The 24,787-nt window shown below is 46.8% G+C and overlaps 3 protein-coding genes and 1 pseudogene across 6 annotated transcripts in view; 1 reads left to right on the forward strand and 3 right to left on the reverse strand.

The window, feature by feature from the left end:
• ITGA10 (integrin subunit alpha 10) overlaps positions 1 to 11,688 on the reverse strand; it is an 18,240-nt gene extending 6,552 nt beyond the window's left edge. For all 3 annotated transcript variants that reach the window (XR_002315859.2, XM_020904252.2, XM_020904245.2), the window contains exons 1-19: positions 10,500 to 11,688; positions 8,908 to 9,019; positions 8,599 to 8,708; positions 7,927 to 8,018; positions 7,587 to 7,701; positions 6,478 to 6,605; positions 6,156 to 6,304; positions 4,783 to 4,933; positions 4,468 to 4,633; positions 4,258 to 4,331; positions 3,870 to 4,014; positions 3,519 to 3,667; positions 3,158 to 3,301; positions 2,821 to 3,024; positions 1,708 to 1,838; positions 1,133 to 1,299; positions 894 to 1,036; positions 360 to 473; positions 67 to 152 (exon numbers count right to left, since the gene is read on the reverse strand). Coding sequence is in view for 2 of the 3 variants with exons in the window: in XM_020904252.2 (XP_020759911.2) it covers positions 67 to 152; positions 360 to 473; positions 894 to 1,036; positions 1,133 to 1,299; positions 1,708 to 1,838; positions 2,821 to 3,024; positions 3,158 to 3,301; positions 3,519 to 3,667; positions 3,870 to 4,014; positions 4,258 to 4,331; positions 4,468 to 4,633; positions 4,783 to 4,933; positions 6,156 to 6,304; positions 6,478 to 6,605; positions 7,587 to 7,701; positions 7,927 to 8,018; positions 8,599 to 8,708; positions 8,908 to 9,019; positions 10,500 to 10,551 (2,432 nt within the window). In the remaining variant the exon portion in view is untranslated. The remainder of the gene's footprint in view (positions 1 to 66; positions 153 to 359; positions 474 to 893; positions 1,037 to 1,132; positions 1,300 to 1,707; positions 1,839 to 2,820; positions 3,025 to 3,157; positions 3,302 to 3,518; positions 3,668 to 3,869; positions 4,015 to 4,257; positions 4,332 to 4,467; positions 4,634 to 4,782; positions 4,934 to 6,155; positions 6,305 to 6,477; positions 6,606 to 7,586; positions 7,702 to 7,926; positions 8,019 to 8,598; positions 8,709 to 8,907; positions 9,020 to 10,499) is intronic.
• Positions 11,689 to 11,789: 101 nt separating this feature from the next.
• PEX11B (peroxisomal biogenesis factor 11 beta) lies at positions 11,790 to 17,393 on the reverse strand. The gene is made up of 4 exons (XM_020904287.2): positions 17,292 to 17,393; positions 16,351 to 16,466; positions 15,746 to 15,947; positions 11,790 to 12,993 (listed from the first exon to the last, which is right to left on the reverse strand). The coding sequence occupies exons 1-4, from the start codon at positions 17,345 to 17,347 to the stop codon at positions 12,591 to 12,593; spliced, it is 777 nt and encodes a 258-aa protein (XP_020759946.1). The 5' UTR covers positions 17,348 to 17,393; the 3' UTR covers positions 11,790 to 12,590.
• On the forward strand, positions 17,346 to 22,839 carry LOC110144360 (gonadotropin-releasing hormone II receptor-like; annotated as a pseudogene).
• Positions 22,840 to 23,036: 197 nt separating this feature from the next.
• On the reverse strand, positions 23,037 to 24,769 carry RBM8A (RNA binding motif protein 8A). Of its 2 annotated transcripts, none has more exons than XM_020904321.2 (6): positions 24,623 to 24,769; positions 24,291 to 24,350; positions 24,088 to 24,162; positions 23,769 to 23,905; positions 23,365 to 23,501; positions 23,037 to 23,255 (listed from the first exon to the last, which is right to left on the reverse strand). In XM_020904321.2, the coding sequence occupies exons 1-6, from the start codon at positions 24,687 to 24,689 to the stop codon at positions 23,210 to 23,212; spliced, it is 522 nt and encodes a 173-aa protein (XP_020759980.1). In that variant the 5' UTR covers positions 24,690 to 24,769; the 3' UTR covers positions 23,037 to 23,209. The 2 variants fall into 2 exon arrangements, with proteins under 2 accessions (XP_020759980.1, XP_020759973.1); XM_020904314.2 differs by having other exon boundaries at positions 24,088 to 24,165.
• Between the last annotated feature and the right edge of the window lie 18 nt (positions 24,770 to 24,787).

Here is a 24,787-nt window from a genome sequence, read left to right on the forward strand (position 1 = left end):
CTCCCTTGAAGTCCCTTCAGGTCTGTCTCAAGTCAGCCCGGTTTGGCCCGTTCATGTCCATCCCACCTGGAGCCTCTGATGTCCATATTAGCTTGAAGTACTAAATCTGTGACACATTCATTGTCAGGGCCACAGTCCTTGGAGAAGGGGACCTAGAGGAGAGAGAGGGTGCTGAGGACTGAGAGGAAGGCAAGGGAGAAAGAAATGGGATTGGAGGACACGTGAAAAGAGAAGAGTGGGTGCCTAGGTCAGATTCCACTGTGATCTCATGTCTGCCCCCACCCCTTTCTCCTGAATTCACTGAGAATCGCAATGTGGCGACGAAAGGGCGGGGACAGACAGGGCTTGGCACTGCTGACCAGCTTTCGGATGGAGGTGGGTGAGCCCTCATCCAGCACGGGCCCTGGCTTTGTGGTGTTGTCCAAAGCAAAGGTCACAGTCAAGGACACTGGCCGGAGGTAATCTGAAGTATCCTGAGAGAAACCAGAGTGAAGGATCATGGGGAACCAGGGTAAGGGAGACGACCCAGGAATCTTGGTAGAATGTGGCAATTACACTGATCATTTACTGAGCATTTCCTGTGTGCTAGGTACTGTCCTAAGGTTTTATCAATACTATTACATTTAATTCTAAGACAACTCCTATAACATTGTTATTAATCTCCCCTTTTCAGGCAAAGAAACTAAGGTTTGCAGGTGATGTGACTTGCCAGAATGCACAGGTGCTAAATGGCAGAGCAGGATTCAAACCCAGATCAGCCTGCCTCCAAAGTCTGAACTCTCTCACTTTTCCCACTTCGGCTTTCTTGCCGATCCAACAGAATCTTCTTCTCTGATTCAGCCTTCCTCTAGCTCCCAGGCCCTGATGCCAAGCAGTTCCTGCCCCCTCCTCACCAGCACGTGGAAGTGCAGTTGCTCACAAGTTATGTTCCCCACACTGAGCCGGAGCCGCCGAGGGGACAGCCTCTGGCCAGAGCCATCAAATGCTGCCCGGGCTGCAGTTGTCCACTCGTCCAGCGATGCTGTGAACCGCACATCTGAATGGGGTGGGCAAGAGTGCAGGTGGAGAGGGGTCCTGAGACTAGGGCAGGGAGGGGTTGGACTGCTGCCCAGGGCGCACCCTAGTCACTCACAGAATCGGCGATCCCAGCGGCCGGGAGTGCGGGAGGTCACTTGGAAGCAAAGGGCTGCGGACAGGCAGGTTGCCTCCTGGCCTCGCCGCTTACAGTCCCTCTGAACCACGCTGATGGCCGGCGGGGTCACATCTAGTGAAGGGGCCAGGCGGACAATGGGCTGGGAGCTGGAAACAGGGTGGGAAAGAAAGTCTAGCCACGGGAAGAAGCCCTTAGAGAAAGGCGATCCCCAGTATTTGCCTCCCTGAGATCAAAGGAAAGAATAAGGAGCTGGGCTGACACATGAGTCACCCTCCCCTGAACCTTTGGACAGAAGTAAGCTAATAGCTGATATTCAATAAGCACTTGCCATGTGCTCTAGGCACGGTGTTTAGATCTTTGTGCGGATTATCATATTTAATCCTCACCACAAGCCTATAAGGCAGGTATAGTTATTATTCCCATTTTATAAAGTAGGAGAATGGTAGCACAGAGTAAGTTGATCAAGAAGCCAGATGTAAGTCTGTAACTCCAAAGCCCTTGCTTTTAACAGCTGTGCCATGTTGTCCACTGCTGCCTGAGCTGGGACTGCTCACCTGAGCAGGATGGCTGCCCCTTGGGCACCCACGGCCACATCAACCAGGTCATCACCATCTAGATCCAGCCGGCCATCCACACTTCGGCCAAAGTAGCTGAGGGCCTGCGGCATGGAGACAGCGGCAATCCGCTGAGAGGGAGAGAGGAGAGACTGAGCAGGGACTCACACACCTGGTTTCTGAGGCCTCCCGTCTGGCTTTTTCTAATTCTCCCCTCAAGCATGAGGCTGCTGCTACTGCTGCTAAGTTGCTTCAGTCATGTCCGACTCTGTGCGACCCCATAGACAGCAGCCCACCAGGCTCCCCCATCCCTGGGATTCTCCAGGCAAGAACACTGGAGTAGGTTGCCATTTCCTTCTCCAATGCATGAAAGTGAAAAGTGAAAGTGAAGTCGCTCAGTCATGTCCGACTCCCAGTGATCCCATGGACTGCAGCCTACCAGGCTCCTCCATCCATGGGGTTTTCCAGGCAAGCGTACTGGAGTGGGTTGCCATTGCCTTCACCGCAAGCATGAGGAGGAAGGAGAAAAACCTGTGTGTGTTCAGGAGTCCCTAGTACAGCAAATGTTTCCTGCCCCCATCACTTCACCTCTTTGACTACTGATTAAAAAAAACAAAGGCATTTGTTGGACTTCCCAGGTGCATAAGACTCCACCTGCCAATGCAGGGGACATGGGTTCAATCCCTAGTCCGGGAAGATTCCACCTGCTGCAGAGCAACTGACCCCATGTGCCACAACTACTGAGCCTGCACTCTAGAGCCCGAGGGTCACAACTACTGAGCCCTCATGCTGCAACTACGGAAGCCTGCACTCTCGGACCTGTGAGCCACAGCTACTGAAGCCTGAGAGCCTAGAGCCCCTGCTCCACAACAAGAGAAACCACCGCGGTCAGAAGGCCGAGCACCTAAACAAAGAGTAGCCTCCACTCACCACTAGAGAAAGCCCTTACAAAAGCAACAGACTCAGCCCAGCCAAAAATAAATAAATAAAAATAAACAATAAAAAAAAGGCACTTGTTCAGCTTGGGTCTCAAGCCCAGGGGAACGATGATAAGAAAAGGGTGTGTACCCCCTTCCCCCCACCATGCCCCTACTTCACTGGGGCTTTTCTGACCTGTGCAGGACGCGGCCGGACTCCTCTCTGGGCCCCGTGATAGAGGTACAGGGCTCCATGGTGCCCATCCTCCAGGGGCGCCCCCACAGCCACATCAGCAAAACCATCTTGGTTCAAATCAGGAAGAGCACTCATGGCAAAGCCAAACCGAGCATCCTGGGGGATTTCTGGCTGAAGTGTTCTCTGGAGTGTCAGCAAGGATGGCTGGTGGCGGTGAGGAGAAGGCCGAAGGTGCTGATCAGAGTCCCGACTTGTCGGCCAGCCCTCAAATGTGTGTGCCTCCCCTCCCCCCTCTGCCCCCTAAAGACAAGTTCTAGGGCATCCCAGCAAGGCTCACCTGGCCCACCAGATACACATAAACGCGTCCTGTCTCCTTGTTCTGGGGCCCCAGGAACATGGGGGCAGCCACAAGTAAGACATCAGTTGTTCCATCCCCGTCGATGTCCAATGGGCAGAGTTCGCTGCCAAAGTATGAGCCAATCTGGAGAGTGGTGGGCAGTGGTGATCCCAGGGGAAAGGGAAGGCAAGATTATGGACAAGTGGGAAGCACCTGCTGATCTGGCCCTCACATCCCTGACAACCAGAATTCATCATACATTTCTAAGGCCCCTCTCTTGCCCCTTCACCATCTTCCCACAGCCTGGCATCCCTCCCCCAGCAGCCTGGAGTCCCTGGGGACCCAACCTTGGATGCCCTACCTGCTCCCCCTGGAGGCTCTGGGCGACCCTCACAGCCCCATCTTTCTTAAGTTGGAAGGCGATGACCTTTCCTCGATGCCTAAACCGAGGAGCCCCTGAGAGAAAGAGGCGGCGACCACCCCGCAAAAACATGGAGGAAACAGAGTAACCTAGAAGTGGACAAGGAATCAGGGGTGAAGGGAAAGAAAATGGGGTCAGAGTAGGAGGGTTCCCTAAAGGCACAGAAGGGGGTCTCAAGGAAAGTAGCAGATCAGTGAGAAACTGCATGAGTTAGCAGTGAGTACCTGATAGCCCCCACTGGGGAAGCATTTTCCGCCACACTCTAGTCCTTTGCAGCTCTCTGCTACTCACCCAGGTAGGCGGCATGGTTCTGCAATGCAGGGGGGAATTCATCTTCCAGGGCTGTCCGTGGTGGGAAGAGGCGGCGACCTTCTTCAAGCCATAACACTGAGCCCCCCCAGTCATAAGCCCCCACCATTCCAAAGAGAATCCCATCCTGTAGGGCAGAACCAGATTGGGTCATTGAGAAGACAGTGGGGAATAAGAAGAAAAAACTCTCCAGGAGTGAGAGGGTCACTGAGGGCAGACTGGGGTTGGTTGGAAAGGCATGGGAAGGTCAGCATGGACGTTAGTTAAAGGGGCAGTGTAGAAGAGCACTGGGATTGAAGTTGTCTGAGTTAGAGGCTGGAAGGAGTCAGATGTTGAGAGGGGTCATGGGGGTGGTCAGAGTCTGTCCAACCTTTAGCTGATGAGTAGAGAAACCAATCTGAGACATTTCCAGCCCAAAGGAGCTTTCATTTTCTCCATGGGACCCTGGAGTGTAAGAAAACATTGAGGCAATATAATGGAAGATGGTTCCCCCTTTGACCTAATAAACTTTTCCCAGGACTCCACCTATACCCCAGAACTCCCCCTGCCCTGTCCTCTTTTTCTCCAGAGTAATCATTACCCTCAAGGCCAAAAATCCGGTCCCCTAATGCATCCACAATGTCAGTCAGTGCTGCTTCATCTGTGACATTGAAGAAGAATTTCTCGTCTGGATCACTGGCAATAGCTCTGATTTCTCGCAGGAAAGAACTGGGGTCTCGCTGCCGCCGGAGGTAGTGACCAAGGACCTGGGGTCAGGAGATCAAGGTGGGGTGTGTTAGTTGTATGTTGTGAGTGGTCTGGGAAGTTATCAATATCCATTTTCCTTAAGTTCCCAGTCCTCAGTGTCACCATCCCCACCCCCTCCCTTTCTTCCAGATCCAGAGTTGATTCTCACCGCAATCCCATAGCGTGTCACTCTTCCGGCCTCACAGGCCTGCAGTGCTGTGGGAAGCTCCTCTCCGTCGTGGGACTCCCCATCAGTGACAACCACCAGTAGCCTGGCAGCCTCTGGTCGGCCCCCACGGGACTGGCTGAATCCTTCTGTACTGAGAAGAGAAACAAAAGAGTGAGGTGTGATCAGATGTGTGCAGATAGATACACATACCCAGTACTTAACACTGTCAGCTGTTCACTGAGGTCAGACCTTTTGCCTTTTAGCCCATTTCCCCAAATGTCTAGCATAGAGACTGGCATACAGTAATAAAAGCTCGTGTCAGGGTATCCTATAACATACAGAGCAGCATATCATCAATGCAAATAAGTATAAAATCCATCCACTCATAGATTCATTCAGCAAATATTGTATTTAGGGGGATAAATATTAAGGGTGAGGGGAAAAAAGTGAAAGTGTTAGTCGCAGCCAAATCTTTGGACCCCATGGAATATGTAGCCTGCCTTTCAGCCTCCTCTGTCCATGGAGTTCTCCAAGCAAGAATACTGGAGTGGGTTGCCATTCTCTTCTTCAGGGGATCTTCCCAACCCAGGGAATGAACCCAGGTCTCCTGCATTGCAGGCAGATTCTTTACCAGCTGAGCCACCAGTATGTAGAATAAAAAATGGTCAGGTCAGGGGAGTCTTCCCAGAGATGAGTTTTGCAGAGTTAGGAAAATGGGTGAGAACATGAGCGGTGGAGAACCCAAGGGCCAACATCAAAGTGGGAGTGAATGGGCTTCCCTGGTGGTTCAGTGATTGAGAATCCACCTGCCAATACAAGGGACACAGGTTTGATCCCTGGTCCAGGAAGGTTCCACATGCCACAGAGCAGCTAAGCCGATAAGCCACAACTATTGAGTCTGTGCTCCAGAGCTCTTGAGCTGCAACTACTGAAGCCCAAGAGCCCTACAGTCCGTGCTCCACAAGAGAAGTAACCACAGTGAGAAGCCCATGCACTGCAACGAAGAGTAGCGCCTGCTTGCTGCAACTAGAGAAAGCCTGCACGTGGCAACAAAGACCCAGAGCAGCCAAAGATCAATCAATCAATCAATCAATAAACAAATAGCAAATAAATCTGTTTTTAAAAAAGGGGGAATGGAGGTATACAGACAGAATTCCATCTGCAGACATAAAGCAGAAACATGGAGAGACATAGACAGACACTTTGTAGAAAGGCAATGAGGAATGCAAATGATGGGCAATTTAGACTCACCCCACCCACCATTAGCATGGAAGCAAACATAAGCAAGCAACACATGTCGGAATGTACACACTGCACTCCAAACCTTCCCCTAGCCCTTCTGGCCTCCCAAACTCCCCTTCCCAGTGTCTCACCAGGCCATCATTATTGCTTGAGCAGTCTTTGTTTCTCGTCCCTCTCGCCGGCTCAGGTTCCTTGCCGCTCTCACCACTTCTTCCTTGGTTCGGAAATCTCCCAGGGACCACTCATGGACAGAGCTCTCTCCATATTGTACTAGTCCCACCTGAGAATAAAGTGTGCATGCTAACGGAGTGTGTGTAATGGGCAGGGGGCGGAAGAAGGAAGTATGTGAGGGAGGGGAGATGAGCACCTGGATGCTACTGAAGAAACTGCCTACATTCATCTTCTCTCTCCCTGATTCTTCCCTCCATGCCCACCCATCCTGCCTTCTCTTACCTGTATCTGTTCCGGGTCAATAAACAGTCTCCCTACCAGTCTTCGTAGGAATGTCTGAACTTCAGACCATGGATAGATGCTGTTGGAGCCATCCAAGACAATGACGACATCCATGTATGTGGGGCAGCCTAAGAGAAGGGGTGATGGTGATGGGGAACAGAGGGCAAAGGATATTGGGCACGGGGGCAACAAGGAAAGAAGTCACAGGAAATTGTTAGTCGTTCAATAGTGTTTGACTCTTGGTGACCCCATAGACTATAGCCCACCAGGCTTCTTTGTCCATGGGATTTCCTAGACAAGAATACTGGAATGGGTTGCCATTTCCTTTTCCAGGGGATCTTCCTGACCCGGGGATTGAACCCACGTCTCCTGCAGGCAGGAGTTCTTTACCACTGGCAGGCAGATTCTTTACCACTGTGTCACAGGAGGGCACATTTAATTCAAACTATTAGGCACTTCTTACATACAGAGAAGATTACCCAGTCCTAGGTAAATATAGAACTGAATAAAAGAGAAGATGGGAATACATACAATTGACTCAAAAACAACGAAGAGGGAATTAAGCACAAGTGGAAACTTAGCACCATTTTATGTTGTGAGAGAACAATAGAGGATCAGTTCTGATGGTGGGGGATAAAAGGAGGCAGCAACTGAGAAAATACTGAAGACTGGAGATGTTTGAAGAGAACATAAGGAAAGGCATTTGGGTGGAGAACACTTTATTTTTTTATTTTTTTATTTTTTTTTGAGAACACTTTAAATAAAAGGAGATGGAGGTATAAAAACAGATGACATACACAAGAAAAGTGAGGTGAAGGCTATAGCCAAAGTGTAGGGTATGGAGGGATATAGTGAGAGTTGAGTTCTGAAGTTGGTTAAATCAGTTTGGACACAACTGAGTGACTGAATAAATCAGTTCATGCAGTCTTGATGCCCTGGTAAAGACTCTGAATTCTTATCTGTTAGGAAACATGGAGCCTTCGCAGACACGTTAGGTCACAGTGAGGATAGCCATGCAGGTCCCTGGTCAAGCATCATACACTGAGGCCCCATCTTTTTCCCACCCTGCACCCCCTATTCTGGGGACTTGGGCCCTTCTCCTGGCTCACGTTGTGCGGTGGGTGCCAGGCTTCCCTGGGGCCGGAACGAAGCATCTACACGGGCACATATTCCAGAACTGAAGACAGATGAGCCACAAGCACGAGACCAGAGAGGGGCACAAGCCTGGGGATTGGTGAGGGAAACAGTTACTCCTAGGCTTGTAGGGCATCCTCAGAATATGCTCCTTGTCAACGGAGGCAGTGAGACCACTCCCTGAGATTTCCCTTCTTGCTTTCTAGGGTTTTTAACTCCTTAACCTCTTCCCATAGACCAATTTCCCTTACCAGACTGCCCTTTTCTCTACCACGAACCTTCAGAGACCCTACCACCACTCTTTCCTTAGCTTACCATGAATCCCCCATTGCCATCTGTCTCTAACAGAGACATCCCCAGGTGCATGTTCACAGCAGGACGAGATGAATTTCCCAGTGGATAGTCACCTGGTTGAAGGGGAGTGGAAGAACATGAGGTCACGAGGTCACAGATGGGGTGACTGAGTTCAAGGTGATTTTGGAAGAGGATGAGAAGGGGTCAGGATCAGTTCAGGAACGAGGAGTGTGTGGGATATGGAGGTGAATAAGTGAGGTGTGATATCACTCATATGTGGAATCTAATTTTTTAAACTATATAAATGAACTTGTTTACAAAGCAGAAACAGACTCACAGACTTAGAAAACACATTTATGGTTACCAAAGGGGAAATGTGGGGTGGGGGATAAATTAGGAGCTTGAGATTAACATACACACACTATTAATATAAAATAGATAACCAACAAGGACCTACTGTATAGCACAGGGAACTCTACTCAACATTCTGTAATAACCTGTATCAGAAAAGAATCTGAAAAATGGATATATGTGTATGCATAACTGAACCATTTTGCTGTACACTTGAAAATAACACAGCATTGTAAATTAACTATAATCCAAAAAAAATTTTTTTTAAAGAAGTGAGATGTAAGGGATCAAAGTCACTAGTATATTAAGGTTAGGGGTTAGAAGAGTGAGGAATCTTCTTACCCAAGTGGCCCTTGGCACAGGGGGCACTGTGGGAGCCCCCTACAAGGCAGCGATAAACGTCCCCCCTTCGGTCACCTGAAGGCCCATCCCAGGGGGCACCCACCAGCATCCTGGGGGGAGGAAATGAATATAAGCACAGTGTGAATATGACACTTAAGATAGGCCAGAGGGAAAGGGCGTGGTGACGGCAAGTCTAGAGCCCCAGTCATTTCCAAAGAACCAGGTTAGTTTCTATTTCCATCCACCTTGCCTCCCCTTTCACAGCTCTACTCCAGTCCCAACCCCTTGGCCCCCTGATTTGCTCCTCACCATCGTCGTCCACCCCCAACATGTTGTAAGACACTGTATCCAAATTCAGTCTCCGGTGGGCCTAGAAATAGGCGTGGGCGATGCACATCCAGGTTAAAGGGGGAGCAGAGACCTGGGGGGTGGGGGTGGGGGGGGCAGGATCATAAGGTTAGCAGGAACCAGTCAGAAAGGCTAATGAGTGCACAGAGGAAAAGGCAGAGAGAAGCCGCAAAGGGAACATACTGATCTCAGCCTAATTCCCTTTGTCTTACAAGCTGCCCTGGACTCCATCAATGTCCTGCACTCAGAGCTCCAAGCAAGGATGATTTCCTTCCTGTGTTTGGGTAGAGATGTCTAAGCTGTGGCCCTCTGCCATGCTGTTGCACAGCTGTATTTCCATTCCTATCCTTGAAATCTCATTCACAGACATGCCTGGAAGAGGCAACTTCCTCTTTTCTATATCATTCCTCCTACACATCCTCCTCTCCAGGCCAAGTGAGGGTTGCCTTTCTGCAGCCCCAGAACAACTATTCTTTCCAAATTCTACCCAAACCCAGGACCATAGAGAGAACAAGAGGAGGTTAGAGAACACTGCATGTTTGGGTCTCTTCTGGTTTCTTCTTGACTCCCAGTATCATTGTTACTCTCTCACTCTTTCTCCAGTGTCTAGGTCTCTGGTTGATTCCAGCCCTGGAAACCTCAGTGGTAATTAACTGGGTGGAGCCACTTGCCTGCCTACACACACAGTTTGCCATCCATCCTTTCCAAGGGTCCCATCACTCCCAAAGTTTCTCACCATCTGCTTCCTAACTCATCCCCCTCCTGACGCCCCTTGCCTGCTTGCATTTCTTCCTTAACTCTCAGCCCACTCTGAAGACCCCCGCAATCGTGTCCTGGCTGACTCTTCCCTCCCAACCCAAACTCGCTTAAAATCAGAGCTGGTATTTTAGGAAACAAAGATTACAGGGCACTGATGAGGAAAAATTCCAGGCCTCTTGTCCCTCCCATGCTTCTTTCCCTGAGACTTGCTCCTTCAAATAACCCTTCAGGCCACCCCACCACCACTTTCACCAATGGCTATTGCTCTGTCTCAAAACATGCTCATTTTCAGAAAGGTATTTTGTATGTGAGCCTTACTGCATCTGGGAAGCTGGCAGGGCTATACTACCAGTAACTGTAGCTCATTGGTTAGATAAACGCAGAGTTCTGACCACAATGTTAGTTATTCCTCAGGAGCCCACAGACCACCAAGGATAGGGAGAATTAGGGAGGGGTGGGGGCGGGTAACAGTAATCAGACTAGCCACGTGGAAGTTCACATCATGTTTCTTTTTGGTCAACTCCAAGGTTTAGGACAAAGTTTTATATAATTGGACATAAATATTACACAAGGCAGTGGACAGCTTCAGCCTTTGCCAGGCAGTCATATGTGTGGGCATAAGAATGCAAACCCATGCATGCATGCGCACACATGTACACACATACACACACACAACACAGAACCAGTTAACCTCACCAGCTAACTCCCAAAGAATTTTAACTGTAAAGGTCCCAAGGCCAAAAATCTGTGTATCTTCCATTCCCACCAGAAACCAAGAAGTTAACCTCCCTCACCTGTCAGGAACATCAGGGGCAAGAACAGGTGAGGGATGAGGGGGAATTCCATGCCTTGATGTTCTCTGTCCGTGTGAGAAGTCCTCTCTGCCTCTGTCCCTCTCCTTCTCTGTTTTCTTTACTTTCCCTCCCATCCTGCCCCCTCCCACCAGCAGCTAAAAATAAAGTTGGAAGGAATGGGAGGAGTGATGGTGGGGAACTGTGGGGAGCCCTAGCCCAAGGAAAGGAGGAATGAGCGATTTTAGTGTATTTCTCTGCCTTGGTGCTGCCCCCTGGAGGCATCATTTCAGTTTCCAAAGAGAACCTAACTCTTGACTTTGTCATTTCTTTTTTTACAAAGATTTGGAAATCTAAATGGAGGGTTAATTCAGCTTATATCAAATAACACTATCAATATTTCACTGATTTTTTTTCCACTGATTTTTTAATTTTTTTAAATTTTTTTTTTAATCAGCCATGGATTTACATTTGCTCCCCATCCCCATCCCCCCTCCCACCTCCCTCTCTGCCCGATCCCTCTGGGTCTTCCCAGTGCACCAGGTCCGAGCACTTGTCTCATGCATCCAGCCTGGGCTGGTGATCTGTTTCACCCTAGATAATATACATGTTTCAATGCTGTTCTCTCAAAACATCCCACCCTCGCCTTCTCCCACAGAGTCCAAAAGACGGTTCTATACATCTGTGTCTCTTTTTCTGTTTTGCATTGTCATTTCTTTCTATTCCTTTTTTTCTGTCCTTTGTTGTTTGAAGCAATAATGCTTTCCCCGAGTTTGGAATAGAAGATAGGAGTGGGAAATAGATTCTTTTTACATCCTAACCTTACTTATCTCAATCTGGAATATGGAAAATTAAAGAGTTGATAACAGTGATATCATTTCCCCACCTACTCAAAGAGTCCTAACAAGTGAAGACACAGCCCACCCACAAACCAAGACTCACCCACTCCACTTAGTTCTGCTTGTGACTCTTAGCCTATGCTACCTATGGTGTTATAGCTTTTGGAGGAAATATAAACCATAAATTGGTATGGGGTATGTTTTGTGGAACCAGTATAATTACTTTACCATTATACCCTCATCTCCTCAGCTAGGTTATAAACTTCTGCCGTTGGGACCATGGTGCCTCTTAGCTTTTATATCTCTACCACTTAGTATTATGGCCTACATACTGTAGACACTCAATAAAAGTCTGCAGGTAATGATGCCAGTGGCTAATCCCATGGAAAACCCAAACCAAAGTAACAGAAATAGGGGCCTCAGATGACCAGAACACACAGGACCAGACCAAATATCAATGAGCAAATTGATCTTTAATCTGCTAACCTGGAAGGCTTGCTCTCCATCATGGGCTTGGGCCTCAGCTATTTACACAGAATCATTGTACAATATTTACAAGATGCTAGACATAGCATCATTCTATATAGGCAAAGAAGGGGTATGGAAAGGCTAGAACAAAACCATGAAATCAAAGTGTAAGCAGAAACTTGCAGGTGTGAGTGGAAAGAAGGGGAATGGCAAATCATGAGGGAGGATAGTGAAGTAGACATGAGTGAGGAAAAGGAAGCATGAAACTACTTCTGGTGCAGGTGGGAAGAGTCCACTGGGACACAAAGCCTTTAAAATTATGATCTGGAGTCTGGAGGCAAAAATAACTGCCACAAGTCACTTTTGTGAGGAAAAGGAAGAAGGCAATTAGAACCTTACAGACCATACTTTCTACTTCCCATACCAAAAAGTAATTCTGCTGATTAAATTCCTATGACAGGGAGCTGAGAAGGTACAAAAGGGATACAGAGACAGAATCTTAAACAGATTTAAGAGACAGTATAAAGAGTCAGGGGAGATACAGACAATGCAATGAAGGAGGAAAAGAACAAAAGCTCCAACAGATCTGAACATGTGAATCATCCAGTTGATTTCACAAATCACCTTTCCTCATCCCATCTTCCCCAAAGTTCCTTCCTTTTATTCTCAACTCTCTGGGTTTTAACTTTAACCAAGGAGTGGAGTTAGAATGAGTCTGGGACACAGGGACGATCTATAAAATTCCATCTCACCAATTCAGGTCCCCTCCTTATCCTGTACCAGCATATCAGGGCTTGAGTCGTAGCCAAGGGCAGATTAGGGTGAGAATAGACAGGATGGAGGACACGAGGCCACAAAGCCCCACAATCCCAGGGCCACAGCGCCAGAGGCCTAGTTTGTCCAGTGGGATGAAGAGATCACAGGCATTTCTGACCATATCCAGCAGGAGAGGGGGATGACCCCGAAGGACCCGAGCCAGCAGCAGGACCCGGAGCCGAAGCTTCAGAGCCACCTGGGGCAGACCTCCTCCTGGAGCCCCTGGACCCCCAGGTCCTCCAGTTTCAATTCCTCCTAGGACTCCTCCAGAACCCTTCAGTCGCCGACTACAAGCTGAAGACTCTTGTTCCATCAGTAGGCGGATCTCATAAGCATCACGGCTCAAATTCATGATGAGGGAAAACAGATAGTACCTGGGATACACAGAGAAGAAGGGTCAGGACAGGTACATATACCCACCTAGCAAATCCAACAGAACACTTAAACTTTTTTCCCTCATAGTGCAAACAGATTATACATTAGAATATCAGAAGTGAATGTTATTACTCACTATTAGAAACATCCTTCCACCTTTCTGTAACTAATGTGTTTATGTATGTGTACCTTAAGATCCTGGTTTAAAAGTAATGAGGATCATGAAACAGTCCAAGATTAACCTCAAATTTCACTTTTCCACTTGGCAACTCATTAGCACACATGCATTCAACCTGAACTACAATAATGCAACTTTAAAAAAAAAAAAAGAACAGCTTCAGTTGTTTCAAAGATTCACACACATAATTTAAATACAATCCTTTTGTTAAAAGGGGGGAAAAAAAGAAGCCAAGCTTGCCAAATGTGATATATTGTAAATTCCTTAAGAACAGCCTACATTAAAAAAAATTTTTTAAATCCATTCTGAGAACAGTGGTCTGTATTCAGTTTAACTGTCCTATCTGTAATATATACCCTGAATCCAATCACATCTATCTATTATACTTAGACCATAGTCTAAGCCAGGGGTGCCCAATCCCTGGAACTGGGCAGTACAGCAGGAGGTAAGTCAGCGAAGCTTCATCTATATTTACAGCCTCTCCCTATTCTTACACCCCCTTGGTCTGTGGAAAAATTTTCCACAAAACTGGTTCCTGGTGCCAAGAAGGTTGGGGACCATTAGTCTAACCTACCATCATCTCTTGCTTGAACTGCTACCTTAGTCTTTTAACTGGTTTCCCCATGGTCACTCTTGCCCACCACACCTAACAATCTAATTTCATATAGCAGCTGGCATAAATGTAAATCACATTATACCCTTTCTTAAAACTCTCGATGGTTTCCTTCCTATCACATTTAGAATAAAATACTACAGAACTCAACAAGCGACTCTGCCTCTCTATCTTGTACTATTCTTTCCCTCAACCACTATGCTCCAACCACACTGGTTTCTTTTTATATTTTGATCCCATTCAGCTGATTCCTGCTTTAGGATCTTTACATTACCTAGTCCTTCAGTTGGGAATATTCTCCCTCAAAAATCTTCACATGGCTGGCTCTTCCTTGCACTTCATGTCTGAGCTTAAATGTCACCTCTTCAGAGAGGTCTTCTCTAACCTCCCATTCTAAAGTAGCAAGCCATTTACCATCTTATCACTTGACCTTATTTTAATTTCCTACATAGCATTTACCACTCTCTGATGTTATTCTTATTTACTGTGTCTTTGTCCCTTCCCATTACAATGTAAGTTCCATAGGAGGAAGGATCTTGTTTGTCTTTACCACTGCATCCTTGTGTCTAGGCTTATGCCTAGCACATAGTAAGAGCTAAATAAATATTTATGGAATGAAAGAGTAGACATGACATAGAAACTCTTCCAGGGAGTTGCTTTTCCATACCATTCAAGCCATGCCTCTGCCCCTACCTCTCACATACCATAAGCCTTGTTATAATTGTAAATCACTGAGAAAGATGAAAAGCAGGACATAAGCAGAGATGGAAAGAAGCAATATAATGTAAAATAACAAAGCGAATCATAGGGAAGCAAAAAAATATATAGGTGATATACAGACAGAAAATTTTATTCTCAAATCATATTCCTTTCCACCTTCACTACCAGCCTGCTCTTTAATCCAAGCCAACACCATTTCATTAGAGAATCTTCTCCTCTTTAGTTCTACCGCAATCCATTTTCCACAGTACAGAAAGAGAGATCTTCTAAATGCAATTTGAATCATGTTACATCCCTTCTCAGAACCACTGGACTTGGGATACAATTTAAACAAAACTAAATGAAAAAAATCCTACCATTACCTAGACGGGCTTGCATGAATGATCTGGCCCTGGTCTACCTCTCCAGTTTGAACTTATGTCCCTGGCTTTAGTCAACCACACTGGCTTTCTTTCTACCTCTCTAATTCTAAGAAGTCTTTCTTGCTTCAAGGTCTTAGAATGAGTTATTTTCTGTTCCTTCTTTCTACTGCTTGCTTTGCATAACTTCTACTCAGACTTCAGGTCTGAAACAAAATTTAATTTTCTTAAAGGGTTCTCTTTTTCCTGACCTTTCTATCTAGATTAGCTCCCCCTGTTATAAAGCTCTAACATCCTATGTATGTGCTAAGTCGCTTCAGTTGTGTCTGACTCTGACCCTATGGACTGTATCTCGCCAGGTTCCTCTGTCAATGGAATCTTCCAGGCAAGAATACTGGAGTGGGCTGCCATGCCCTCCTCCAGGGGCTAACATCCTATACTTTCCCACAAATATTCAGTTTGGTGATTATTTGTTTTAATATCGGACTCCCCTACTAAACTAGAAGCTTCATGAGAGCAGGAACCATATCTACTTAGCTCTTTGCTCTATTCCCTGGCTCACAGTAAGCAGCTACTAAGTATTTTTAGAATGAATGTGTAGACAGTGAAGGGCATAAATCTGTGGTATAGACAGAAGAATTAAAGCAATATAATTAATATTTAGTCTTGCCCAGTCTTAGTCATTCATCATGAAAGAGCATCTGTCTTCCATCTGCCTCCATTCATTCTTCTCTGATGGTTTAAGATCTAAATGAAGGTTGAAGCCAAGTGATTAAGATGTGTATATTCTGGGAAGACCCTAAAAGATTGTTCTCTCATGAAAGGCAAGGTAGGCAGTATGAAGAATACGATAGACCTTGTAGGATAAAAGAATATCAAACCTGAAAGAACGCTGGGCCCACTTCTCCTGATCCACACGGGGAGCGAGTCCAGACTTCCCAGCCCATAGGACATTGTCACAGGCGAAGTACAAGGCTCTATTGAGATGACTAACAGTGATGCAGAATCTCAGGACAACATCTGATAGGTGCACAGCTCGTTTGGCTGACTCAAGGGCATCTGCTGAGTTACCGAGGCGTAGAACTTGTGGGGAACAGCAACAGAAAGCAAGGATGTGAAAGTAGAAAGGCAAACAGAGAGCAAGATACAGAGAAAGAGAGAAAGCAAGAGAGTGAAAGTCAGGCAAGTGATAGAAACAATAATAAACAATTTTTTAAAAAACAGCAGAAAATGCAATCTTTTTTAGTTCAAATTTTTTATTAATTTGTGTCCCAGTTTAGCTTTCTCAAATCTGCCTCATTCTCTCCAATCCTTCACTGACCTTATCCCTGCTCTCTTATCTCAGCTGGGAGGCCTGCACAGGATAAGTACAGAGGCAAACCACAATGAATTGGCACTGGTCAAAAATAGGAAGGAGGGACTAAGGAATAATGGCTGGGGATGGAGGAAGTGTTGGAGTAATAAAAGGAAAGGCCTAGTTACTTACGCTTTCTTCCTAGGCTCAGATGACCTTCCAGTTGTCGAATCTGTTTCTGTAACTCAGGACTGGCCCCATGTTTCTGCAGTGCATGGCCAAGAAGGGAGCAAGCATATTGGGCAGCCCTGGAGGATAGAGAGGTAAGGTAAGGTGGAGACTTCCTTTATCTCCCCCTCAAAAATGTCCTCCAAAAGGCAACCATGGATCACCCCTTTCCCAGTTTGAGACCATTCCCCTTCCTCCTCTTCAGACCTATATCTTAGTTTCTTCCCCAGGCCAAGGGAAGAGAAAGGCATTGAGGATAAAAAGGAGCCTAGTAGGGGCTGGGAAACACTACTTCCAATGGAGGAAATAAGAGATTTAACAATGATGCAGCCTGAAGAGGACAGTGAAGAAGGCAGGAGGACTATCGCAAAATCACAAGCACCTCAGTGTGAGTGTGTAATGTTCTGTGAGGGGCGGGAGATGGCTGAAGAACAGGTCAGTCTTCAAAATAGGTGAACTAAGAGATCTTCAAGGCCCTTGAGATGAATGAAGACTAGACGGCAGGGCGGAGGTGGAGGAGCTAGTGGGTGACAGTAGGGTAAAGGCAACGGGAACTCAGGAGTGCCTCCTTAGCTCTGGGGACAGAGTCCACCCAGATCGCTATCTGTCACGGGGAGAACGCTCCTCGTCCCACCGTCGCCCAGGGAGGAAAGTGTTGGTCTTATGTGAACACACAACCCTGAGCCGCCTCCCCGCTGGCCCACTCGTGCCTCAGTTTCCCCATCTTTCTCACGGGCAGGAACGAACCAAGGCCTCGCGGCCGGCTCAAATCAGCCCCTCGCGGTCCGTCCGGGCCCCCGTAGCCCGAGTTGACCCTTTTTGACCCCCGTAGTGTGAACTGACCTCGCCTCACGAGGCTCTTCCTCTGCCCGCCCTCCTGCCCCCCTTTCCTATTCGGGCCGCACCTACACAGTCGCTCCCGGGCCTGGCTCTGGGCGCTGAAGCGGACCCAGGCGTCCATGACAGCGGCGGCACCCGTTCTGCAGCTCCGCTCCCGCCCCACTTCCCGCCCCACTTCCCGCCCCTAGTCACGCCTCCCGGACGACCCAACGGTGCCGCGCGAGGGACAAACATCATCAGAAAAGAAAGCGAGTGGAGCCGGCCCCTGAAACGGAATTTCAGAACGAGAAGCACTTGTCTCTGGGCATACGTCTGTATGGTTTGTGTGTTTGGCGCGGGGGGGTCGGGGGGGCAATTTGGGGAGGTGGAGGGGTGTGTGTGTGTGTGTGCGCGTGGTCTCCGTCGTCTCATTCTCTTATCTGAAGATCTCTATTTCCTGAGCAAGCTTCCAGAGGCACAGTCTTCTTTAAATATTCTGGACCAAGGGTGAGGTTTGCAGGAGTCGGGGCGGAGCGAGAAGGCGCCGCAGTGCTCTCTCCAGGACCACTAGGATGGGGTTGCCCCTGACGCAGGGGTGCTTACAGCTGAACACTCGCAACACACACACACACACACACACACACACTCTCTCTCTCTCTCTCTCTCTCTCTCTCTCTCTCTCTCTCTCATTCTCACGCTCCTATCGAATTCAGGGCTCCAGGGGGCTAAAGGAGTCTTTGGAAGTAGAAGCCAGCACCAGATTCCTAGTCCCTGCAAGCCCCTGACAGTTGGCCAGGTGACCTCCAGATTACAGACGGAGTCTCCACAGGTGGAGGCTTTAGTGGACGAAATTCGCAAAATAACCATCTCAGATCCTGAGGAGAGAGAAGGAATTGGACGCAGTTCACCTCTTCAGACCCACACTTCATCGCCCCACCCCTTTTCTTTCCAGGTCACGTGTCTGCAGGCAACGTCACCCCTTGGGGGTCATCAGCGGCGGGGGAGGAGGTCTGGGTAGCATCAGGAGTAGAGGTGGAGGGCGCAGAGCTGCCCACCTTCTGTTGCCGCGAAGGTGCTAGTGGGAGTGACTGTCGTGCTGTTTGTTTCTTCGGCTGGAGGGAACCTGGCCGTGCTGTGGTCAGTGACACGACCGCAACCCAACCAGCTCCGTCCCTCTCCGGTACGACGACTGTTTGCCCATTTAGACATTGCAGACTTACTGGTCATTTTGTGGTTATGCCTCTAGATGCGACCTGGAATATCACTGTTCAATGGCTGGCCGGGGACATTGCATGTCGGACACTCGTTCCTGAAACTAGTGGCCATGTATGCCGCAGCTTTCCTGCCTGTGGTCATTGGGTTTGACTGCCAGGCAGCTGTACTCCACCCGTTTGGACCGCGCTCAGCTGGAAGGAAGCTGCTTGGGGTAGCCTGGGGACTCAGCCTCCTGCTCGCCTCGCCCCAGGTGAGTGACTTGGGACTCAGGGCTAGACTGAACAAGAATTTGAGTACACATGAGCCTTCGGATTCAAGCGGTGTGCTTGGCCATGGTCAACATTAATCCTCAGGGTGGGGTGGGAGCCTCTGCTCTTTTTCAAGTTAAGATCATTGCATGTTAATTTGTATTTCTGTTGAGTCTTTTTTACTGCACTTGTCTTCCATCTCTTTGCATCATCCTAGTCCCACCTTCTTCAGATTATTGCAGGAAAGCTTCAGAGCATGGAGTTTCCTCCATGGGAAGATATTAAGAAGACAGTGACAAGAAAACTAAAAAAAAAACCAAAAAAACAGTGAAATCCGGGACTTTGGGTAAAACTTTGTGATACCTTCACTCATTTAAAAAAAAAAAAAAATGCAGTTCCCCCAGGTGCATTAAATGCTCTGTCAAGGATAGAGCAACAAAGTCCTGCCTTCAACAAATTTATAGATGAGTGCAGAGTCAAATAAGTAGGCAATTACAATATAATGTCAAGTGTTATGCTAAAGCTAAGCATAACAGCTAAGGAACAATGGGGGTTGTCTGGCCCACTTTTGGTCGTTCAGGGAAAGCTTCCTGACTTCCCAGAGATATCAAAATTTCATTCTTGAAAGATAGGTGTTAAAACAAAGCAGGAGGAATGCTGGAGAAGGTGGAGGGTAGAAAATCTCAAAAGTAATCACAGTTAAAGTTGAGGGCTAGAAAATGGCAAGTAATGAGCCTGGAGGGGAAGGAAGAACCAATTTCACAAATATTAAGCTTGTACTTTATCCTAAGGGCAGTGGGGAAACACTAAAGTAAAAAAGGTAGAGAGTGACATAATCAGATTTGTATTTTTTACTCTAGCTTTATTGTGTCAAAACTGAAACAAAAGGGTGCATCTGAACTTGAGTACCAATTAATTAAATCTCAGTAGTGAAAACAAACTATAAATCTAGAAGAAAAAAAAAAGCTAAATATGGAGCAATTCCTTCAAAACAAAAACAAAACCACTAACACAATCTGGGAGAAGGGAGTAAAGCAGCATCTCTGAGCCTACGGTTGGGATTATGTCAGGGAGAGGGGTAAAATTTCAGTCTCAGGAATAATGCATTGTAGTCACATTTAAGATTGGATTCCCAAATCCTCAAATATTAGAAATGTAACTACCAAAAGTTAGTCTGACTGCAGTTCTAAGACAAACAAAACATACTGCTTCCAACAGTATGTTGTAAACAAGACCCCTTTGCCTGTTGCCTCAGTGCAAAGAAATTGGGTTTATATGAAATGAATTTTAGAAGTGGACTGGGAACTAGGACTGTTTTTGTTGTTTGTATTAATTTGCTCTGTTTTTTTTCTGAGTCTAGGCTCTACCATTAACTAGCTGGATAACTGTCTAAAACACTTGAAATGCATAGACCACAAGATTATGAAATAGATGAATTTCATCCTTCCTTGTAGCCTGACAATCCAACAATGCAATTTCTACTTGCTTCAATAGCAAACTGATGGTAACATGATTCAGGTGCAAAAGATGTTATTTTGGGTTCCAAATTATCAACCTCTTGTATAAATTCTGCAATGCCCATATGTTGCATTTAAAATATGTCAATAAAAAATTGTTAGCATGGTCAAAGGAATATTGGTGTAGTTAGAAATTATTTTCGTAGACTCATTTCCAAGTATCAGAAGTAAAGGTTTCTATAGTAGGTGGTAAAATATAAAATGCATATAGTCAGAGGCTGGACTAAAATATAAGTGCCCGAGCCTTGCCTATTTTTAAACCTTCTCACAAATCAGATGTTTCTAGGCATAGTGCCAAGCCATGCACAAACACCACCCTCACCGCAGCGCTCCCCCTGCTCCCCCTTGCCCCCCACCCCCACCACCAAAAGAAAAAAAAAAAAAAAAAAAACAACCCAGCCAGGAATATATGGACTCAAGACAGGGTTAAAGCAAAGAACACTCCCCTACTAGAATAGCCTGGTCATAACGCCAAGCAGTTCATAAAATCATATGTCTGCGACTAATACTATTCACTTTTCCTAAAAGTCCCTCTGCCAGCTGAAATTCCTTTCTGAAAGGCCTCATATCTAAGAATTTGATACCTACTAAGCCTGCCTTTTATCAAACTGACTAAATTTACCTTACCTGAACCAAGGTACACACCCTGAAGCTCTCAGTTGAAAAATGCTCTTTACTGATTCAAACTAAAAACCAGTTTACCAAAAAAAGGAGGGGCAGCCAACAGCATTTGGAAAATGTTAAATTTTATTAATGTTATTTCACCATTATAGTTATTGTACATAGGACTATTACTAAAGTCACTTTAGAGAGTGACTGCAAAATAGCCTGCAACTCTAGCACCTCCCATTTTATACAAGATTTCTTTTTCCACAGAATTAATTAGACACATCAGGAAAATTATTTCAGCTAAAAACTGTGAGGGGAAAAACATGTTGTTGAGGTGGTAGAGATATCCTCTTGTAAAATGGTAGATATAGATAGTACTCAAAAGACAGGATTCTTTAAGTTCTGGATTTAATAAGCATAGCCTAAGAGGAAAATAGGGATTTTCAAGATACATTTCTGACCTTTTAAATATGGCACCACGGATGTACCATTACTCAGCACTGCAGGGAATTAAGAATGGATTGAGATTATGTGCTGTTTTAGCTCCCAATTTCATAACAATCACACACACAAAAAAGAATGAATTAATCGGGAGGAGACAGTGTTGAATTGGTAGGTAGCTTGGCAGGGGAGAAGGGAGACCAGTTCTAATAGTCCTTGACTCCAATCGAGCTGTTCCTGTTCCATACCGTCCGACGCGCTGGTCCAGTTCCCTTCACTCAGTGTCACCAAAGGCAGCTTCAAGGCTCGATGGCAAGAGATCATCTATAACCTCTTCACCTTCTGCTGCCTCTTTCTGCTGCCACTGACTGCAATGACCATCTGCTATAGCCGAATTGTCTGCAGTGTGTCCACTCCTCAGACAAGGAAGGGGAACCATGGTGAGACTCCAACCCCCAGGCCCTAACCCATACCCTAAAACTATTGTCTAGCCTCATTAATATGACAGCTATCTATCAAACCAAGGGGCTTGCCCAGTGGCTCAGTGGTAAATAATCTGCCTGCATTGTAGGACATTCGAGTTCAATCCCTGGGTTGGGAAGATCCCCTGGAGAAGGAAATGGCAGCCCATTCCAGTATTCTTGACCGGGAAATCCCATGGACAGAGGAGCCTGGTGGGTTATAGCCTGTGGGGTCACAAAAGAATCAGATACAACTTAGCAACTAACAACAAACTGTATCTCTAGCAGCTAATGCCACACTAATTTCATTGAATGCCTTCAATTCTAACCAGCTACTAGCCATCCTTCTCTGAAGTTGAGCTAACTAGGCAAGAATTAAGGAGAAGGATGATCAGTATTCTCCTCTGCTCCTGGACACCAACAAGACTTCAAACAGACTTTGTAGCTTCATGTACCACAGCACCTCAATTGAAACCTTTTTTCCAGCACATCTGTCATAATCCCTGATGGGAAGGGAGCATACAGTCCCAGATTGGGAAGGGGAGGAGGGCTTGCAGCAGTCTCTTATAGAGGGAAGAGCTCTATCTCACAGTTTTTGCCTATCAATTTAGAAGCTGAGTGGTTCTGAATTTGAGTGTATTTTCTAAATTCCCAGCGCCTGCAGGTGAATTTGCCCTCCGCCGCTCCTCAGACAATCACTCCCGTGCTCGTCATTGGGCCCTACAACTGGCCCTACTTGTCCTGCTGACTTTCATCTTCTGCTGGACACCTTATTACCTTCTGGGTCTTTGGTACTGGTTCTCTCCCACCATGCTAACTGAAGTGCCTCCTAGGCTCAGCCACATCCTTTTCCTCTTTGGCCTTCTCAATGCTCCTCTGGATCCTCTCCTCTATGGGGCCTTCACCTTTAGCTGCCGAAGAGGGCATCAAGAACATAGTATAGACTCTTCCAGGGAAGGAGGTTCTGGAAGAGTGCCCCAACAGCAGATTCAAGCTCTTAGACAGATTGAAGTACAAACAAATTTGGCAGTAATAAAGGCAGGAGAGAAAAAAGAGACATTTCTATGATACTGTTTGCTCAGGACAGCCTATATAGGAACAGAAGGATTATTCCTTACTGTCATGAGAACATCTTACTTCTACCCCTGCTCTCTTAGCTTCAAAGAAAAAGAAATACTGAGCAGTGTCTCTACTTGACCCTAGCTGACACTGGAGACTGTATCGAACTAGAAACTCACACAGAATTCAGTCCCTGGGAGAAATATCTCACAGTGACCCATACTGCCTCACTGTAAATAGTACTCCAGAACTTACAATATTAGAAAAGGAAACTAAAGTAATTTTAGAAAACAAAAATTGGACATTTATTCATAATTCAAAAGAAACACTAAACAGGGTAAGAGGTTAAATATAAACACAGTGAGTTCCACCCCAGCCCTATTTCTCAAAGGTTTCACCATTTGCATGGTCAGATGGAATCTCTGCAGAGAACATCTAAACAACAGAGGATGGATCAGCGACGTCTCCGATCTGGACTCCTGCTGCGTCTTCGGCCACCTCTAGAAAAGAAAAGGGGCAGAGTCCATGAGAGGAACATAATACTATGTCCTTATTCTGTTTTGCTCATATTCCTTCCACTAAGATAATGTTTTGCCCTCTGCACTTTACCTCCTCTTGCCCTTGGGTGGACCCCGAACAAAACACCAGTCCACACTGATTGGCTGTCCCATCAAATCCTGGCCATTGAGTCCCTCCATAGCAGCCTGGGCCTCCTTGTATGTTTCATACTCAACTAGAGTATACCCCTGGAACAAGAAAAAGACAGATTATCAAAGCTCCATCAAGCTTTTTTCTACTCAACTAGAAAAATCTATCAACCTTAAACAACAAATGCACATCACATCCCTATTATATATACAACCTGTCTGTTTCTGCCTCTTTGCTCTATCTAACAATCAATTCCCAATCTCATTTTATTTCAAGTCTTGGCCAACCACAGCCAACGTGGGAGAACCACCAATGCTTTCTAAGGGTTATGATGAAGAGAAGCAATAGACTGTGGCTCAGGATACCTTCAGATATCCTGTACGTCTGTCCAGATTGAGGTGGATATTTTTTATTTCTCCATACTCTGCAAATTTATCATGGATGTCTTCTTCCGTGGCTTCCTCATGGACTCCAGTGACAAAGAGAATCCAACCTTCAACAGCTGTAGGGGAAGGGAGGAAAGTTGTCTAAGCGCAAGAAACACTTAAGCAAGATCACAGAAGTAGAGCGTGTGCAGGCTCCACAGAGATCGGTTAAGCGACCTCTGACTCCATTCCTACTGGATTTTATTTCATTGGTCCCTAATTTTCTACAAACAGATCCCTACAGGTTCCATTTACTTACAGCGTTGTGGTCCGGGTTCATCGCCGTCCTGCTCCACGCTGTCATAATCCTCACGCATCCGCGCTCGAGACCCCTCTTCTATTAGAAACACACAGCAGATCACCGGAAATCCCTCTTCACCCACTGTTCACCGTAGGTCTGAATGGGGATTCTAAAACTCGTAGCTCTCTCCATTCGACCCCATTCCACCCACAAACACTCACCGGACCCAAAGCCACGGCCCTTCCGTTTCTTCGCTTTTTCTTTCAGTTTGTGGATGCTCTCTGGAGCCCCAGAAGAGAAGGAATAAGTGAGAAAGGTAACAGTTGTTTACAACAATATTCTCTCTGCAAGACATTTGAAAGCAAACCCCACCACCTCCAGGCTGTCCCTTCCCGGCCCGCCCCTCTTCCTCCCAAAGGGGGCGGAGTCTCCAACCAACAGAACCCGGTTCCCCGGCTCGCATCCTCCCCACTGGGGAGAAAGATTATATTTTCTTAAAACGTCCTTCTCTCGCACCTTCCCCGCTTCCCGCAGCCGCCTCCACTGTCCTCACCGTCCCCATCCTCATCCATGGCGAAATCCTCGCCCCCGGCCTCATGAAGATCAAGTACGTCCGCCATCTTGCCTTCGCTCCAACTCTCGCCCGTGTCGCTCAGGCACTTGGCTCTTCGGGCAACTGTCGCGGAGGGAAAAGGTCATCAATCAAGTTGACCAATTA

The sequence above is a fragment of the Odocoileus virginianus genome, chromosome 5 (genome assembly GCF_023699985.2).
Source record: "Odocoileus virginianus isolate 20LAN1187 ecotype Illinois chromosome 5, Ovbor_1.2, whole genome shotgun sequence".
NCBI lineage: Eukaryota > Metazoa > Chordata > Mammalia > Artiodactyla > Cervidae > Odocoileus > Odocoileus virginianus.

What these genes read in the sequence shown, in the direction of transcription:
- PEX11B (XM_020904287.2), bottom strand. Translation starts at nt 17,347, where the DNA reads ATGGACGCCTGGGTCCGCTTCAGCGCCCAGAGCCAGGCCCGGGAGCGA. An exon ending in GCCCGGGAGCGACTGTGTAG is followed by an intron (nt 16,467 to 17,291) that starts GTGCGGCCCGAA and finishes TCTATCCTCCAG; the next exon opens with GGCTGCCCAATATGCTTGCT. An exon ending in TCTGAGCCTAGGAAGAAAGC is followed by an intron (nt 15,948 to 16,350) that starts GTAAGTAACTAG and finishes GTTCCCCACAAG; the next exon opens with TTCTACGCCTCGGTAACTCA.
- RBM8A (XM_020904314.2), bottom strand. Translation starts at nt 24,689, where the DNA reads ATGGCGGACGTACTTGATCTTCATGAGGCCGGGGGCGAGGATTTCGCC. An exon ending in GGGCCGTGGCTTTGGGTCCG is followed by an intron (nt 24,166 to 24,290) that starts GTGAGTGTTTGT and finishes TGTTTCTAATAG; the next exon opens with AAGAGGGGTCTCGAGCGCGG. An exon ending in GACGTACAGGATATCTGAAG is followed by an intron (nt 23,502 to 23,768) that starts GTATCCTGAGCC and finishes TTCTTGTTCCAG; the next exon opens with GGGTATACTCTAGTTGAGTA.